Source organism: Phoenix dactylifera, chromosome 5 (assembly GCF_051530095.1).
Source record: "Phoenix dactylifera cultivar Ajwa chromosome 5, Ajwa_hap1_PhDact_Kaust_v1.1, whole genome shotgun sequence".
NCBI classification, from domain to species: domain Eukaryota; kingdom Viridiplantae; phylum Streptophyta; class Magnoliopsida; order Arecales; family Arecaceae; genus Phoenix; species Phoenix dactylifera.
In genome coordinates, this window is record NC_143194.1 from 4303917 (window position 1) to 4319739 (window position 15823).

The following is a 15823-nucleotide window of genomic DNA, read 5'->3' on the forward strand; positions in this document are numbered from 1 at the left end:
GTAAAGAAGTACGTGACCCAAAATTTATTTATTTGAGTTAAAAAAAAGGAGAGAGAGAGAGAGAGTGGGTTGTGGTGGCTTGTGAGGGTGTCGAAGCCCATTAGGTTAGAAAGTTTATTTTAATGATTTTAATTAATTAATTAATTAATTTATACATGCCTAAAACTTTTCTTAATGGGAGATGAAAAGAGTGGAATGGAGCCAAGGCTAGAAAAGATGAAAGAGGTCGGAGAGGTGGCAGGAGGCGAGAAGTAGAGAGAGAGAGAGAGAGAAGAGCACTGATGCAAGGCCAAGGGTTTCAAGCTAGGAGACATGGCTCCCCCACCTCGAAAGGTTCTTCTCTGTCCCAACTCCCAACCACTATTGTCCTCTCTCTCTCTCTCTCTGGTCTCTGTTTTCTTGCTATCATTAGCTTTATTTTTGGATAGAATCTCTTCTATTTCTGATTCTGTGATATCGGTTGCTGCAGACGATGGGTAGGGTATGTTGATTTTCTGTTTATCGTTCTGTTTGAATTGCTTTGGGTGATTGTTTGATGTTGGGGATGTGGGGTGGTAGGAGGTTTGGTTTATGAACATTCTTTTGAACCATTTTGGGTGCTTGGGTTTGTATTTCTTTTCAGTATGCTAGGTTATTTTTGATGGATTTCGAGAGTTGGGTGTGCGATTTTTTTGCTTTCAAGGAGTACATAGGATTGGTGCGATTGTTCCTATTGGATGTGATTTTGATTGAACTGCTTGTGTTTAGTTGAGGGGTAAGAAAAATGAAGGGATTACTTGCTGGAATTCAATTTGAGAAAGGGGTTTATCGGTAGGATTTGGTTGTTTGGAATGGAAGTTGTGAGCGGGAACTTGATTGTTTCGATGGAAATTTGCTCGACTCCCCTAATATTTATTCTGCCAATCGCAAAGAAAGATTTTCTGCTTCATCTAGAATTTTTATCTGGAGCACAGAAATTTTAGTACCTTCCCCTCTTTATTTAATGGATGCTATGGTATGAATTTACATGCTTTATCCGCTCCTTTGAAAGGGTGAGGCAATTCTGCAAATGTTTGCTGATCATATAGAGTGGATGTTTGATAAAATGAAGGAGCGAGAGTGCAGTGCTGATGTTAAAAGTGATGATTTGCTGGCATCCTCAGTGTTGCCATTGAAGAAATCTGTCTAATTTTTTAGGACCATGGGAACTAAGTTAACTATAGAACTCATGGAATGAAGTAGACAGGACAAAATTTGGGTAAATCTATAATTCTCAAAGGTAATCTGGTCTCTGGGATGGGTCATCAGATATCTAGGTGGCTATTATGCAAGAATTTAAGAATCTAGTTGTTTCGTAAGGCCTTTTTTTTCCCCCTAACTCTCCAGTCACTGACACAAAGCCGTGGCACATGTATTTAGCAGTTTTCTGTTCCTCTTCAAGGCACATGATTCAGGCTATTTCCTGCTCATTTATTGCATGTAGTTGTGTTGCTTCAATAACATATCTTGGTCTTTACTACTGAGTTCAAGTGTTTGAAAAGGTAATCTAGCTATATTAGAGGTACTAATTATATCTAAATATGAGTTTTTTGGTAGGATGTTGAAAAAGTGTTTTTCGACTTGCTGACTTACTACGAGTAAGTGAAAATGTTGTTAAAGGAAAATTAAATTGATGGACAAGATGACTATTAGTCTATTTCTCTTCTGTATTAGAAATTTTGGCAGGAGAAGTTAAATATGGATGTGTATTTACAGGCAGGCGAGAATTTTGAATCTTGTTTTATTAATAATTTGTCAGATTCTGCGTGGTTTAACATAATGAAGCTTCAAGGCCTGTGTAGTATTTTCTCATATGAAGGTAGGTGGCGAGGAGGACCTTGAGAGAGTATAATGGAGAATTTATGAGCCCAAAGTTTGTAATGATGATTCAGTTGAGGCATAATCCTATGATATGTTAGCTTGTTGAATGCAAACTTGATTGCACCTGCAATGAGGCATTACTTTACATGTGGGAAACATACAATTCTGTATGTAGGAGAAGACCAAGAAGCTCAATTAAACATAAGTCAAAGGAAATATTTTAAGGGATAGATCGTTGAGGTTAGCATTATGATGAGTCAAGGTGAGCTTGAGTCCCTCATGAATGACAATATATTGTATTACAAGATTGAAAAAAGTGTTGGGAAGCTGTAAATCACTAAACCGTTGTTTTAATATTTGATGTTTTCTAAATTGGCTTGGGATTTTTTTTTCTACAATATGAAGTATAAAGCAAGAGACCAGAAACTTTTATTTTTTGCTGATTTCTTGCTTGTTTTCTTATTTATTGTAGTCTCTTTCTTTTTATTTTTGATATTAACTGTTCTATGATGAAGGAAGAGAGTTGGCAGTTTGTGCTACATGACATTAAAGTGCAACTGGGGGAGATGGTACATCTCATATCAAAAGACCATCTGGTTATCCTTGGTGGCAACTGAGAACTATCTGTTCATATTTTAATTGGATAGTATCTTTACTGAAATAAGATAATCTGTCGAGGTTGCATATTATACATAAGGCTTCAATCATGGGATATGGACATATTCACATATTTAAGTATGGAACACCATGAATTTATAACATTGTGTGGTTGAACATACTGTGATAAAAGAAGGGGGAGGGGCTTCTGACCATAGTAAACATAACTTGCATGTATGTAAACATAGATCTCTGAAGTCCTGGTCACTCCTGGGTATTTTTATATGGTAACTTTCAGAAAATTTCTTTTTGCTAGAAAATTCTAATGAAGTTACATGCTTGTGGTGGCAAGAATAAGAGGCATGGAATGAGTGTTATAAGTATTCTGTGCAGTTTCCCTGATTTAGGAGTAATGACTGAGCTAGCAAATATCATTTGAATAGCAGAGATAGTATTAAGTTACAGTGATTTAAGATATGTAACATTACTATATGGATTGCCTATTGCATCACATGGGCTTTGAGCAATGAGGGGAAAGAAGAACCTGCAGACTAGGTTGATTAATGTTAAAATAAAAGGTGAATGGGGCTATGAGTTATGATGTGAGATGGGGTGGCATGCGTAACTCTTAACTTCTCAAGCCTTAGAAATGGGACTTGGAAACTGGAGTATCCTTTCTTGTAATAGGAATATAAGGTTTTGGAGGGGTCTTCATTGCCTTTTGTTGGTAGAAGAATAGAGTAATTTGGAGGAAGATGTGAAAGTCTTTAGTTCATAACTGCTAGAATTGTAATAGGGAATTTGTTGGTCTGGCAAGTTGTTTCTTGGAGAAGGAAAAATCAAGGAAAATGAGGAATTTTGTTTTATCTCCATGACCTTCAAGGTCGTTATTTCCTCATGATTTGGAAGATAAGAAAGTCTGGAAGCCTGAAGCTAAGGGAGATTTGTGATGAAATGTTTTCACACCTCCTGCATGGACACTGAATTCTTTGTTGACCGCTAAAAGGGAGGGAAGTTTTCAACTCTAAGAAAAAGGTTTTTTCTATAAATTGTGTAGGTCCAGACTTCCAGCTGACTATCTTGCATGAAGCTTTATGCTGTACCTTGCATAGAAGAGTACATAAGGACATTCTTTCTTGTTCCATGCATTGCAGATTTTTAGGTCTGTTTTCCAGATTTTTGAGACCCTTTTGATGGACTTTTCAGTGTTGCATGCAATCTCTTGTTGTTCGTTTCTAGCATGCTGGAGGAAGGCTGGTGCATCGACAGGTTTGGATAGTGATAGAAAAGGAAATATGCTTTTATCATCTCTAAAATGTTGGTGAGAAGTTTCATGGAGAAAGGAATAGAAAAAATTTCACCTCCCTTTTCTATATTTTTGGTGACTGATTTGGTACCTTGTGTAGTAGAGTACATAAGGACATTCCTTCTTGTTCCATGCATTGCAGATTTTTAGGTTTGTTTTCCAGATTTTTGAGACCCTTTTGATGGACTGGTGGGAGTTGTGTGAATCTCTTCTTGTTCATCTCTAGCATGCTGGACGAAGGCTGGTGCATCGACTGGTTTGGACATATTTATCATCTCTAAAATGTCGGTGAGAAGTTTTGTGAGAAAGGACTAGAAAAAAACAAAAAAAATCCACTCCCGCTTTCTATATTTTTGGTGATAAGTTTTCACCAACCTGGTACATATTAATAGTTAGTACATAGTACCATTTCGGATTTTTTTCAGTTTCAACTTCTTACCACGTTTTATATATGAAGTTTTCTTACTTTTTAAAAAATATTTCATGTAAGATATATCTGTAATTCTACCTGTTTTACGATATTATCCTTGACCCCTTTGTTCTTCTGTAGAATTACTTAGTAATTTAGTTGGTTAAGATTATAAGGTTTGCTGGTAATTATATATTACTTCATGGGCATTCTGTTAAGCAGAAAAGTTAACACTTCTGCAAACAAACTTTTCAGTGAAAGTGGCTTTCAATGCTTCTAGCGGATGTTCTTGTCTTTCTTTCAATTTACCATATTTTTTGAATAACTCAATTATCATTAACAGGAATGAAGTAAGCACAAGAGGAATTTGAGATCCCTAGGGTTTTGGAACTTGTGTGTTTGTCAAAAAGAGTCACCGCGTGGCAATATAAGGCTTTTGAGATGCAGAACCTTAGCAACAAAGGCTCTGAGCAAAGCTCGGTTTATTCAACAGCTAATTGTCTAACCATTTGCCCATCATGGTGGAACTCTAGCGGGCCAAACATGCTGCAATCTTCTTATTCCAAGAACTTATATATGAACATGGGCACCATAGCACAACAATCTAATCAGATGAAGCAACCTGTGCATCAATTGCCTGACCAAGACTCATCATCAACTCAATCAACTGGTCAATCCCATCAAGAACTGGCGGCAAGAATGGAGGGAAACCTTCATGAGCAAGGTGCTTTGGCACATTCTGGTATGATCTGCTATGGAAATTAATCACTCAGCAGAAGTTTCCAATTAAGATTTGTGTTAAGTAATTTGAGTTGAGTTTTTCCAAATTACTTTCCTGTCCATAAAATATGCAAAAACAGTTTTATGGAGGGCTAGAGGGTTGAAATTTTAAATTTTAGCTAGTTCCTTTAGTCATTTTGTTCTTTTAGCATTATAATACTTTTGAAATTTATGCCTGTCAGTTTTCTCCGGATGTTCTTAATCAGTCACATTTGAATTTCTTCCATCCATGAAACTGACTACAAACTATTTACAGTAAGCAATATAAATTGTCATGTTATGGTTGTAATCATCTTCAGTCTTATATCTTCTTCAAAGATTGTATCTACTTACATTGCACATCCATTGTAACTTGTACTAATAGGCACATTTTCATTTCCTTTCCATTTCTTTTACTTGTCTACTTACAAATGACATCTTATGTACTTGATAGCCAATTATATTCTAGAGTTGTGTGTGAACATGTGCATCTGCATATGAGCATGGTTTGATGGGATCAAGCTAAATTGCAAGAGATTTGTTGTTTGGATGAAACAAATGAGACGAAAGTAGGCTTTTATTCTTAATCTGAAAATCCATTAGAAGTGGCTTTGAAATATTGGATTTGGAGAAATGTTATGAGAAGTTAAGGACAATGCATACTTTTCTGAAGTAAAATTTATTAAATTCAGGAACGTATAATTCCACTGCTCTTCTGGGTTATTTACTCCTTTGATCTACTATAATAGGTAATGGTAGCATCAAGATTCTCCATACTAGTCGGTACCATACCGTACTGGTAATGAACCAGCATGCAGTCTCATATCATACTAATACTTGGTACTTTTTGCAGTCTCGTACTGTACCATGTACCGGTACGGGATCTGGTACCGAGATGACGAATCTTGGGTAGCATTGTTGTTAATCTTTCAGAAGTGGTTTGATGCATGGTCAGCAGTCTTGGGAATGTTGGAATGCCTCATTGCAAGTGGAAAGGAGTATGAGCACAAAAGTGAATGTTATTAGCAATTCTTCTTCTATAAGATATAGCTAATTACTAGCTTGAGACCTGCATATGCAGTTGATGTTTTTTTTTTCTTTGTGGGGGTTGGGGGAGTCTTCTATCCAGCAACTTCCAAGAAATAATTGATGCTTATACTGAAGGGAATCCATATCAATATGTTCAAAGTACAACTTTTACCTCCTACACCTTTTATCTTCCCTAAATATTGATTTTTCAGCTCAATTTTAGAATGGAAATAATTTAAAGTTCAAGTGTCACATGTATCATCTTTATTCATGATTCTCATGTTTGTATTTCCGATATTCAGAGCATGAATACATTTGGTATCTAGGCAGTGATAAATATTTGAATATTGATGAAGTATCTCTTCAAAGTTATCATGAAAATGTGATGGGGCTTTCTTATGATTGACATTCTTTATCTTGTTAAAGGATTTCTTGCACTAAGGGACTTGATGTAGCTTTACATGCATTTAAGAGACTGCAAATCCATCATCAAGCTTTGTTAACATGCATCTTTCATGAATTAGCCTGGATGTCAGTAAAAGCTGGACAATGGAATGACTCCTAGGGGACTTCCTCGATCAGGTTGAACAATTTGCACAACATATACTTGATCGCAATGTACCAGTTATCTTCAGTAAGAATGGAGAGTGCGAGGCTTTTGCTTGTGTCCGTGCATGCTTGAGTGTGCACTGCATGTCCATGTAAATATTTTAGCCATTAAGGTTTGAAGGTCAAATACAAGGGACCTTGTTCTCCCTGGGCACAAAACTCTACTATCCCTGGGCAAGAAGACTTAATTTTGGTCGACATATTTCTATGCATCTTGCTACATTACAAAAGCCCTCTACATCATTGAACCCGTAACCAATGAAAATCCTGGAACACGATACATATCTAGGACTGCTTGGGCTATGCCCCAAATGTTTTTATGTTAATTTTTGTTTTAATTTCAAGGTTATCTGCAATTCAAGTGCCAATCAGTGAATCTTCATTTTCTTGTGTTTTTGTTTGTAAATTTTACTTTTGAAAACCAATATATTTCCAACCTTACTTTATTGGCCAGTCCAAGGTGAGAGATTGGATAACTAGATATGGTGTAAATGTCCGGTGTTCAAGCTTTTGATATTTGGGTACAGTTTGCAGTAGTGGCCAAAAGTTGCCAGTCATTTTCTAGGTAAGTAATTTTTTCTGTCTGTATGGTGGTAGTACTTTCTATGAAAGTATGTATTTGCAGCATGCTTTCGTGGATACAACATATATATTCTGCATTCAGTATCACAAGTTTTGAATTTCAAAATGAATTGTAATCAATATGGCAATTTCTTTTTGTTGAATAATTGTGAATCATCATTTGAGTTTAGATAATTCAGAAACTTTTTCGTGGGGTATTGCTGCAATGTGTATTTATTGAAACTTGGCAACTTGCTGATGTCACCTTTCTCTCATATGAACAGGCGTCTGATGGTGTTACTGTACTTTCATGCAGGTGATAATGTGACCTCCAGGAAGCAGGTTGAAGGTCATGCAAAGCAAGTTTTATCTCTGGGTACTGCAGGAGTTGCCGGTCAACCTCAAAAAATTGATTTTAACCAGTCTATTGTGAGTTCACATTAATTTTATGGAACTTAATATTTGATTATATTCACTTTCAGACATGTATTTTTACATGTTTGTGCAGTTAATTGCATCTGCATGTGTTTGTTTGATTGGTATTCTGTTATTTCCATCACAGGCTTGCATTCCATGCCCTTATGCAGATCCATACTTTGGAGGGATTCTGGCTGCTTATGGATCGCATGCTGTGGTTAGTATTCTTGGGCAAATTTCCCTTTCCTGCATTACCTTTTCTTAGACATGTTCTTCTTACCTGTCATGTGTGCCTAGCTGTTGGACTTTTGCATGTGATTAGAGCTAAGATTGAATGAGAGAGACAACATGAGAAGAAAAAGGGTTACTTGTGTTTCATAACAATATGAAAATGGTTAGATTCAGATTTTCTTAAAGCATGTAATAATCCAGGCAAGAAGAAAAGAGACAATTTCTGTTTCAAGTCCAATTTAGTTCCATTTAGCTATTTTCGGTGGATAGTGTATGATTTCATCATTAAGGTGATACTGCTTTGGAAATTGGATTGACAACTACGAGTGAAATTTTATCATGACATTGTTGTGGTTCAAACATTTTCATGCAGCAGTAATTCATGCTAGTCATGGTGGATTTGCTTTTTACTCGATTGTCCTTTGAGTCCTGTTTGACTTATGTATGCCTGGAGCTGTTGAGTTTCTTGCTATATGTTGTTGCAGTCTTTTGAAAATTGTGTACATCTTCATAGAATTTTTGATGACATGTGTTCATGCAGCATAATATAGCACGTCATATCTAATTTTTCAGTTGCAAATAAAAGGCAGAACATACTGAACGAAACAGATACTGCAATTTTATTTCCACTCCATGAATATTTGAAATATAGAGGCCCTACTGCTTGGAAGCAAGGGGTTAATCACACTTCATTACAATGTGCGAGGCAAGGTATTGATGAACATTGCACTTGTTGCTGGTATAGCAGCATGCAATAATCTCCACCTGCAACAATGAGAGGGTGGCACAGGTTTACAACTATTGGTAAGTTAGGGTTTCCATGTTTTGCAATTTATGCTGCAAAATAACAGTGGATATTGTACTCTGAGCTGGTCCAGGAAGGCACAATTATTTTCTCCTACCCAACAGTAATAGTGGAACAAGTAGACAGATACTTGATGTTAGTCAATCAGAAGTTGGGCAGACCATAATTTTATTTTTGTTTAATGCACTGATTTTCTTGTTAGAATTTAGTTTGATGCTTAGTAATCTTTACTTTCTTTGTATATCTTTATTAATGCCTTTACATTTACTTTTTGATGATTGCATAGGTGGCTTCATTATATCTTTGACTGGATTTTCTTTTTTCCTTTTAAAACTATACAATGCTTGCACTCTGTTACTTAAAATTGCTGTTCTAGTTGAAATGTTCTGTGATAGTTTCACATCATACTGGATTGAGATTTATGCAGATATTTCATGATGCTTGTTGAAACATACACTTATGTACTTGTACACTAATGAGGAACATGCTTCCCTTGCTTTCGATTTTTTATTTTTTTTTTGTCTGGGAGTATTTCAGAGTTTTTCAATACTCAGAATAAAATAGGACAGACTAAAATATGACACATTTCAGCTTTGAGTTTGGGGTATGAGGTGTAGATGTCGGTGCTTCCATCTAAAGATGAAAATTTTGGATACTACTGTTGGAGTGTATGGAAATGAACTTGAGTTTTTAGTATGGTTGTTTATTTCACAAGTTCATAACTATAACGAGACAAAAAAAGGGAAAAAGTAAGTGAAAGTGCCTGGGTCTGGTTGGTTTGAAGCTTGAAACTCTGGTTTGGAATAAACCACTAGATCTACTTATCAACTGATTGGGCATCTCCATGAAGGGCCAGTTTGAATGTTAGAATACTACGCTGCTGGTGTGTTAAGATGCCATTGGCAAGAATTTATGTTGAAGAGGGAATTGCAAGGAAGGAGTTGGAGCTAGAAGTGGCAATGGGTTAGGTCAGGTTGGGTTGAGACTTGAGATATATTAGGGAAAATCTGTCAGCACAAACCTAAACAATTTATTACATAGGTAAAAGTCAAAAGTCAAAAACCAAATCTGACCTGTTTATTAAAAAGGTAACTTGACATGTGTAAACTGTCTAACAGGCAAGTTGTGTTGGGTCTGTGTAACCTATTAATCAATCTGAATCTATAAAAAAAAACCATTTAAACAGGTCTTAAATTGCTTAACATGTTAAACAGGTCTTACATGGGTTGAGTTGTAACTGTGTAGACCTAACCCAATTACTAAACAAATTGAAACAAGTTAGACCAGGACTCCAAACCTAAATCTTGTACATTTAATAAATGGATTAATTCAGTCTATTCCTTGCATCCTGATCCAGTTTATGCGAAACCCAAATCCACTTAACTCATGTCAGTTGTGGGTTGAATCATGGATTTCCTCCCTTGGTTGGAGAGAATTGGGGTACCTTTTGTATTAACAATCCCTATTCTTTCAGATAAGATAAATCCTTTGGTTATGTTTTTTTCAAGACCAAAAAATCAGGTTACCTGATTTGAATAAATTTGGAGGGGAAAATTGAAGGTTAAACTATTCCACCTTTTTTTTTAGGAGTAGTTATTGGAGTAAATGGGTTAGGCAGACAAAAATGAAGCATTTATCTTGTACCAACTTTTCAGCTGAAAAGGTGATTTAGTCTAGATGCTCAAGTAACTGGGTTAAATGCTTATATTCTTTTTATTCCCTAACCACATGCAACCTTTGGGAGTGGAATCTATAATCTCTGAAAAATTGGGATGAGGGAAATGGATGGGGCCACATGACTCTATAACTTCTGTCTTCATCATTATAAACTATATCCCTCTATCGGGGTCCCTTGCCAGTCATGTAAAGCAATCTGGCATTTAAACAGGGCCTAAATCTAATTTTGTGCTTGACAGAAGGGTCTAAACAATCCTCCTTACCTATTCTCTTTTACAGACCAATGCAGTGAAAAACGATCTTTTTGGTTGCTTCTTTCTCCTGCATGAATTACCCACTCAAACTGCATTCTGTCTAGTGTTTTGGTTGTTCTATTTTTGATTAACCATTACGTCTTTATTTGCTAGCATTTCCTTCTATATAATCTTTTTTTTTTTTTTTTTTTACATTAGTGTCTTTGCTCTCACATAGCAGCATTATCTAATCTGCTAATAACATGCCCAAGCCAGCATCTTTTCAAATCAACAATTAATGCATGTATTAATACAGTACATAAGAAAATAAGGTAATAATGTATTGATGATGCATGTTCACTGAGTTACTTACAAGACATTGTTCATTGCCTGCTTGGATGCCTTTGTGCCATATCTGCCAGCTTGAGGTAGATATCTGCTTTTTTGATTTTCTTGGATATTTCTATGTTAATATATTTATGGATGGAACATCATAAATGCAACTTGCAATTGATAATTTATTCTGCCTTCTTGTAGAAATATCATATATTAGATTGAGATTTATACTTGGATTTGCTTGTCATTTTACTTTTAGTACTCCTTGCTGGATGAGTTTTCTACTTTTCCATGGTAATATGTACAGGAAACTGTTCTCTCAGTAAATCTTGCCTAAATTTCTAAAAGAACAATCATGTAATATAATCTGTTGCTTTATGAGGGTGACATTTGACAGATATTTTATTGATTGATGGCCTCAATTTTACTCATTATCTAAATCATGCCTCTAGGAAAATCTCTTGCTTGTTGATTCTGAGAGGCACTCGGCGGCCCCTCTTATTTGTGTTTCGGAGGGAATTACAATCTGCCTTCTTTACCATTTACACATAAAATTTAATTATTTAAAGTCCATAATACACAGAGACATTTGTACATGCATGCATGTGTGCATTTGTAAGTTTCTTCACTTGTGTATAAGCTTCTTTTGCAGTTTGAACGTTGGCTCTGTTTCATCAGTGAATTTTGGTCTGATGACCAGTATAGGAAGCTGCAATAACTTAAAATACTTGCTCATGTTTGAGGGTGCAAATATGTACTTATAAGGATTTTGGTCCATGCTTGTTTTACTGAATTCTTGAATTAGGGACTGTACTTTTTTATTCTGCTGATTCATCTTCATCATTATTTTTTAAACATATTTTAGAGGTAAAATTTTCTTCATCTTAGCATCCCTAATCAGTTTATACTTGAAAACAGATTCACCCCCAACTTGCTGGAATGGCACCTTCTGCTCGAGTTCCCCTGCCGCAACCTTTGGAGGATGAGCCCATATATGTCAATGCAAAACAATATCATGGAATTCTTCGACGGAGGCAGCTGCGTGCGAAGTTAGAGGCTCAGAATAAACTCATCAAAGATCGAAAGGTAGCTTATTAGACATTTGTGGGTCCTGCCCTCTTGCCCTTCGTGTTTTTGTTTCTTTTTCGCTTTTGTTTTGTTTTTGCTCCAAGAGATGAAGTGCTATCTAATTCGAGTTAAATTTCAATGGGTTTCTTTTCGGGCACTTTAGTTTGTGCTTGTGCCATGATACCTCCAAGTAGTATAAACTCTTTTATGAAGCATTCTGTGGTTGCATTGCCTTTTTCATATATGAAACGAAGCATTCTGTGGTTGCATTGCCTTTTTCGTATATGAAAGGGTGGAGTTCTTTTTATTTTTTCTGCATTTTATTATATGCTATGACTGTTCTAAATTCATTGTTCTATCAATCTGCTGCTGCACATCTTTTTCAGCCATACCTTCATGAGTCTCGGCATCGTCATGCAATGAAAAGAGCAAGGGGATCAGGTGGGCGATTCTTAAACACAAAGCAGCTCCAGCAGCGGTCCCAGACTACCACCACCAAAGACAACAAGAATGCCGCCAGTTCCTCTCTGCTGCAACTGGGTGGAGGGGGAGGTGGAGGGAATGGCACTACAGGTGCTGCAGCCACACCCACTTGCTCCGAGGTCACGGCTGCATCCGATGGTGGTTTGTTCCAGCATCAGGATCATCATCTCAACTTTTCAACTGACTTCCATCCCCGTGTTGTCGGGGGGAGCACGCAAGGTGGGAGCAGCAGAATTCATAGTGGTTCTCAGCAGCGGGTCTCGGTTATGAGGTGAACATGGGGAATTTACCTGGCACTGGCTGTGGTCTGTACTTCGACATCTGTCTGGTGTTTCCTGGGCAATTCATCCTTGGCTTTAATACTTATTTTCTGAAAATTTCTAATGTTAGATGGCGTCATTAGGAGGATCAAAAACTTAAAAAGTGTATGGTAATGCTAATGCTGACATTCTCTTATTTTGGCAATGTGTGGATAGCCGGATGCTATTTCAGATCTGCTATCTGGACTTCCTGCTTTTTAATGGCTTTGCAGCAAGATTCAAGGTAGACAACACTGATTTTACTGAATTGAGTCACCAGGATAATCCTAAATGTGGAGCTGCAACCAGTTCGTTAATGGTTCACACTGATTATAGGGTAATAGTGAAGCCCACTCTCTGTGGTACATGGAAGAACCCTAAATAGTTTATGAACTGAAATATTTGCAGATGGACTCTCTCTCTCTCTCTCTGTGTATATATATATATATATATATGTGTGTGTGTGTGTGTGTGCGCTGTCTATGGTACTGTCTATTAGACATTAGATAACTAGATCCACATCAGACCTCCAAGTCTACATCAAACATAACTCGCTCTACATCACTTGCTATGTAGGTGTCTCCGGCTCTGATCTCAATAAGGAGGGTGAGTTAGGTTGAATTGTAGCAATTTGATATGCAGGAAGATATTTCTAATTCCATACACAATTCTAGGGAATTTTTTTTTTAAACCAAGAAGAAAAGAAAAGAAAGCCTGCTGGAGAAACTGGGAGTGAGAGCCAGAAAAGTGGGGCAGATTCTTGAAAGGAGGACTTGGGATTTTGGCAGTATAATTGAGAAGAGAGAATATCTTCTATTAGGAAACTGGATGATTCGTGATAAATACGTTGGTCCTAGCCAATTACAGGGCGTGGGAAATCCGGGAGAAGGAGCCGTGGCTGCTTAGCTTCTCTCTACATTATAATACAGGAAAAAAGGACGTGGTGACAAATTATCTAGGGACAGGGATTCTTGCACGGATTGCCAATAGGAAGCTTGAATTTAATAGTAGAATAGAAGTAGACGTCTATAAAAATTTAATCTATTGCATCTAAAACTTTAAGCCTACTAAATGTGTATGACTTTTTCCAACATTCAAGTTGGACTTGGTCTAACATCTCGCCATGAAAAGTCTGATACACGTCTCTCTCTTTAATCATTATTCCAGTGGCTGGCAATGACGTACGTGTGCCGATATATTGAACATCACAGTGAAAAGCCCATCTCTCTGGGCTCAAACCACAGCTTGTCCACGAGGAAATCCAAGCCTCCAAGGAAAATTGTGACTAGCTCGTGGCATCCAACAACGCCATCATTGTAATTACAAAAAGCCCCTATCTTAAACTAACTAAGAAGGAGAAAAAGGCCTCTATTATAATTACTGCTTGTTATTTACTGAATTTTCAATAATTTCTTCCAAGGAGGTTGTTTCTTTTTTCTTGCTTGTTCATTTCATTTTCCCAATGAAATGAATTGGTGAGTGTTCCTTCTGTTATTGTCTAGAAACACAGAGTGTACAAAATGGAGAATTTCCATGTTAAAGAAAGAAAAGAGTTCAAGGACACTTTCTAGTTTTTGGTAAAAATAGATTTATTAAATCAATCTAGTAAAAATATATCCCTATCGTATGAATCATAAAATAAAAAATTTGAAATCAAAAGCAATATCTAACTCAGCAATCCATAGAGTGGTGTCGGTCTGATTAGCCACATAACTCACCATTCAGGGAGGGTTTGAGGATCCTAGGTCCAACAAAGTAAAAATCTTGAAGGTATCTAAAGTTGATAAAGGTAGTTAATTATTGAAGATCTAAAGTTGATAAAGGTAGTTAATTTACTTGTACGTTTAGTAGTTAGTTTGCCCAAATGAACGAAGTTCAAATGGGGCACGTGTGATCCCTTTGGCCCTCTCTTACGAATGAAGATAGAGGACAAATCCTTCTAAAATATTTTTTTTTTTTTACAAAAATTTTTCTAAGATTAGGAGTAAATTATATTTACACTTTAGTATAAAAAACATATGTTTACCTTTCTGAGGTTTATTTTTATCCAGTACTTTAATTCATAACTTAACAAAATATTAATCAAACTGTTAACTTTTAATGGGATCTGTTGGTGGAAAAATGGACCACCCCACAAATGCAACTATAGCACCCAAATCCGTCAGCAAGATCGAGCTCATCCAGGCCGAGCTTATGCGAGCTCATCCAAGTGATCGGGCTCTTCCGCTCTCGAGCTCATCCAAGTGATCGGGCTCTTCCGCTCTCGAGCTCATCCAAGTGCTCGGGCTCTTCCGCTCTCGAGCTCATCCAAGTGATCGGGCTCTTCCGCTCATCCAAGTGATCGGGCTCTTCCGCTCTCGAGCTCATCTAAGTGATCGGGCTCTTCCGCTCTCGAGCTTATCTAAGTGCTCGGGCTCTTCCCAGGCCGAGCACAGAAGGCCGAGCACAGAAGGTTAAGACCAGCAGGACGAGACCAGAAGGCTGAGCTGACCTCAGAAGGCCGAGCTGACCTCAGAAGGCCGACCTCGTCGTCTATATGCTGCGGCCATGCCCTGCAGCAGCTTTACCGCACCATGTTTTACTTGCCGGCCACGCCATGACATATTAATCAGGAACCATACTCTGCTACGACTGTCAACGCTTCATCATTTCCAAGAATGTACTGCACTGCGCGCCTCAAGCAAGCTCTGGCTGCATGCCATCTCCTCCCACGATGGGAACGGGCCATCCACGGCAACTCATTACTTCCACGCCCACGTCCAATCGTGACGGTAACCCATTAATTCGCCCAGTCACATCACAGGTAACCCTGCCACTCTCCCTATAAAAGGGGAGCTTCTCCCTCTAAAAGAAAGGAGGCTTCTTCCTCCCAAGGGGATTTTTCGGACTTCACATACAGTCCCTCTCTCTTCTCCAAAATTAAGCCCCCCTCTGACTTAGGCATCGGAGGGCGGCGTCGGAAAAGCCCGGCCACCGGCTTCTTGCAGGTCCTCCGGAGGACGCCGCTCGCCGACGGATCGCCGTCCGCCAGTGTTCGCCGGAGCTCCTCCTCCTCGGTTCGCGGCCGCCCCCGGGTCCAATTTCCAGCAACAGGATCTAAGTGCCATGCTAGAAATTTTTTTAACATGATCAAAATAATCTTACAAGAATCTTTCTAAGCTTTAC

General features: G+C 37.7%; 1 protein-coding gene across 2 annotated transcripts; it reads left to right on the plus strand.

Moving 5' to 3' along the window:
* Positions 1 to 56: 56 nt before the first annotated feature.
* On the plus strand, positions 57 to 12926 carry LOC103708639 (nuclear transcription factor Y subunit A-3-like). Of its 2 annotated transcripts, none has more exons than XM_039129411.2 (6): positions 57 to 333; positions 4495 to 4893; positions 7426 to 7538; positions 7672 to 7743; positions 11727 to 11894; positions 12263 to 12926. In XM_039129411.2, exons 2-6 carry the CDS (start codon positions 4593 to 4595, stop codon positions 12632 to 12634), a joined length of 1026 nt encoding a protein of 341 aa, XP_038985339.2. In that variant the 5' UTR covers positions 57 to 333; positions 4495 to 4592; the 3' UTR covers positions 12635 to 12926. The 2 variants fall into 2 exon arrangements, with proteins under 2 accessions (XP_038985339.2, XP_038985340.2); XM_039129412.2 differs by having other exon boundaries at positions 249 to 481.
* The last annotated feature ends 2897 nt before the right edge of the window (positions 12927 to 15823 follow it).

Coding starts and splice junctions, on each gene's coding strand:
- LOC103708639 (XM_039129411.2), top strand. CDS start 4,593: ATGCAGAACCTTAGCAACAAAGGCTCTGAGCAAAGCTCGGTTTATTCA. Junction 7,539..7,671: donor TTGATTTTAACCAGTCTATT/GTGAGTTCACAT, acceptor TTTCCATCACAG/GCTTGCATTCCATGCCCTTA. Junction 11,895..12,262: donor AACTCATCAAAGATCGAAAG/GTAGCTTATTAG, acceptor CATCTTTTTCAG/CCATACCTTCATGAGTCTCG.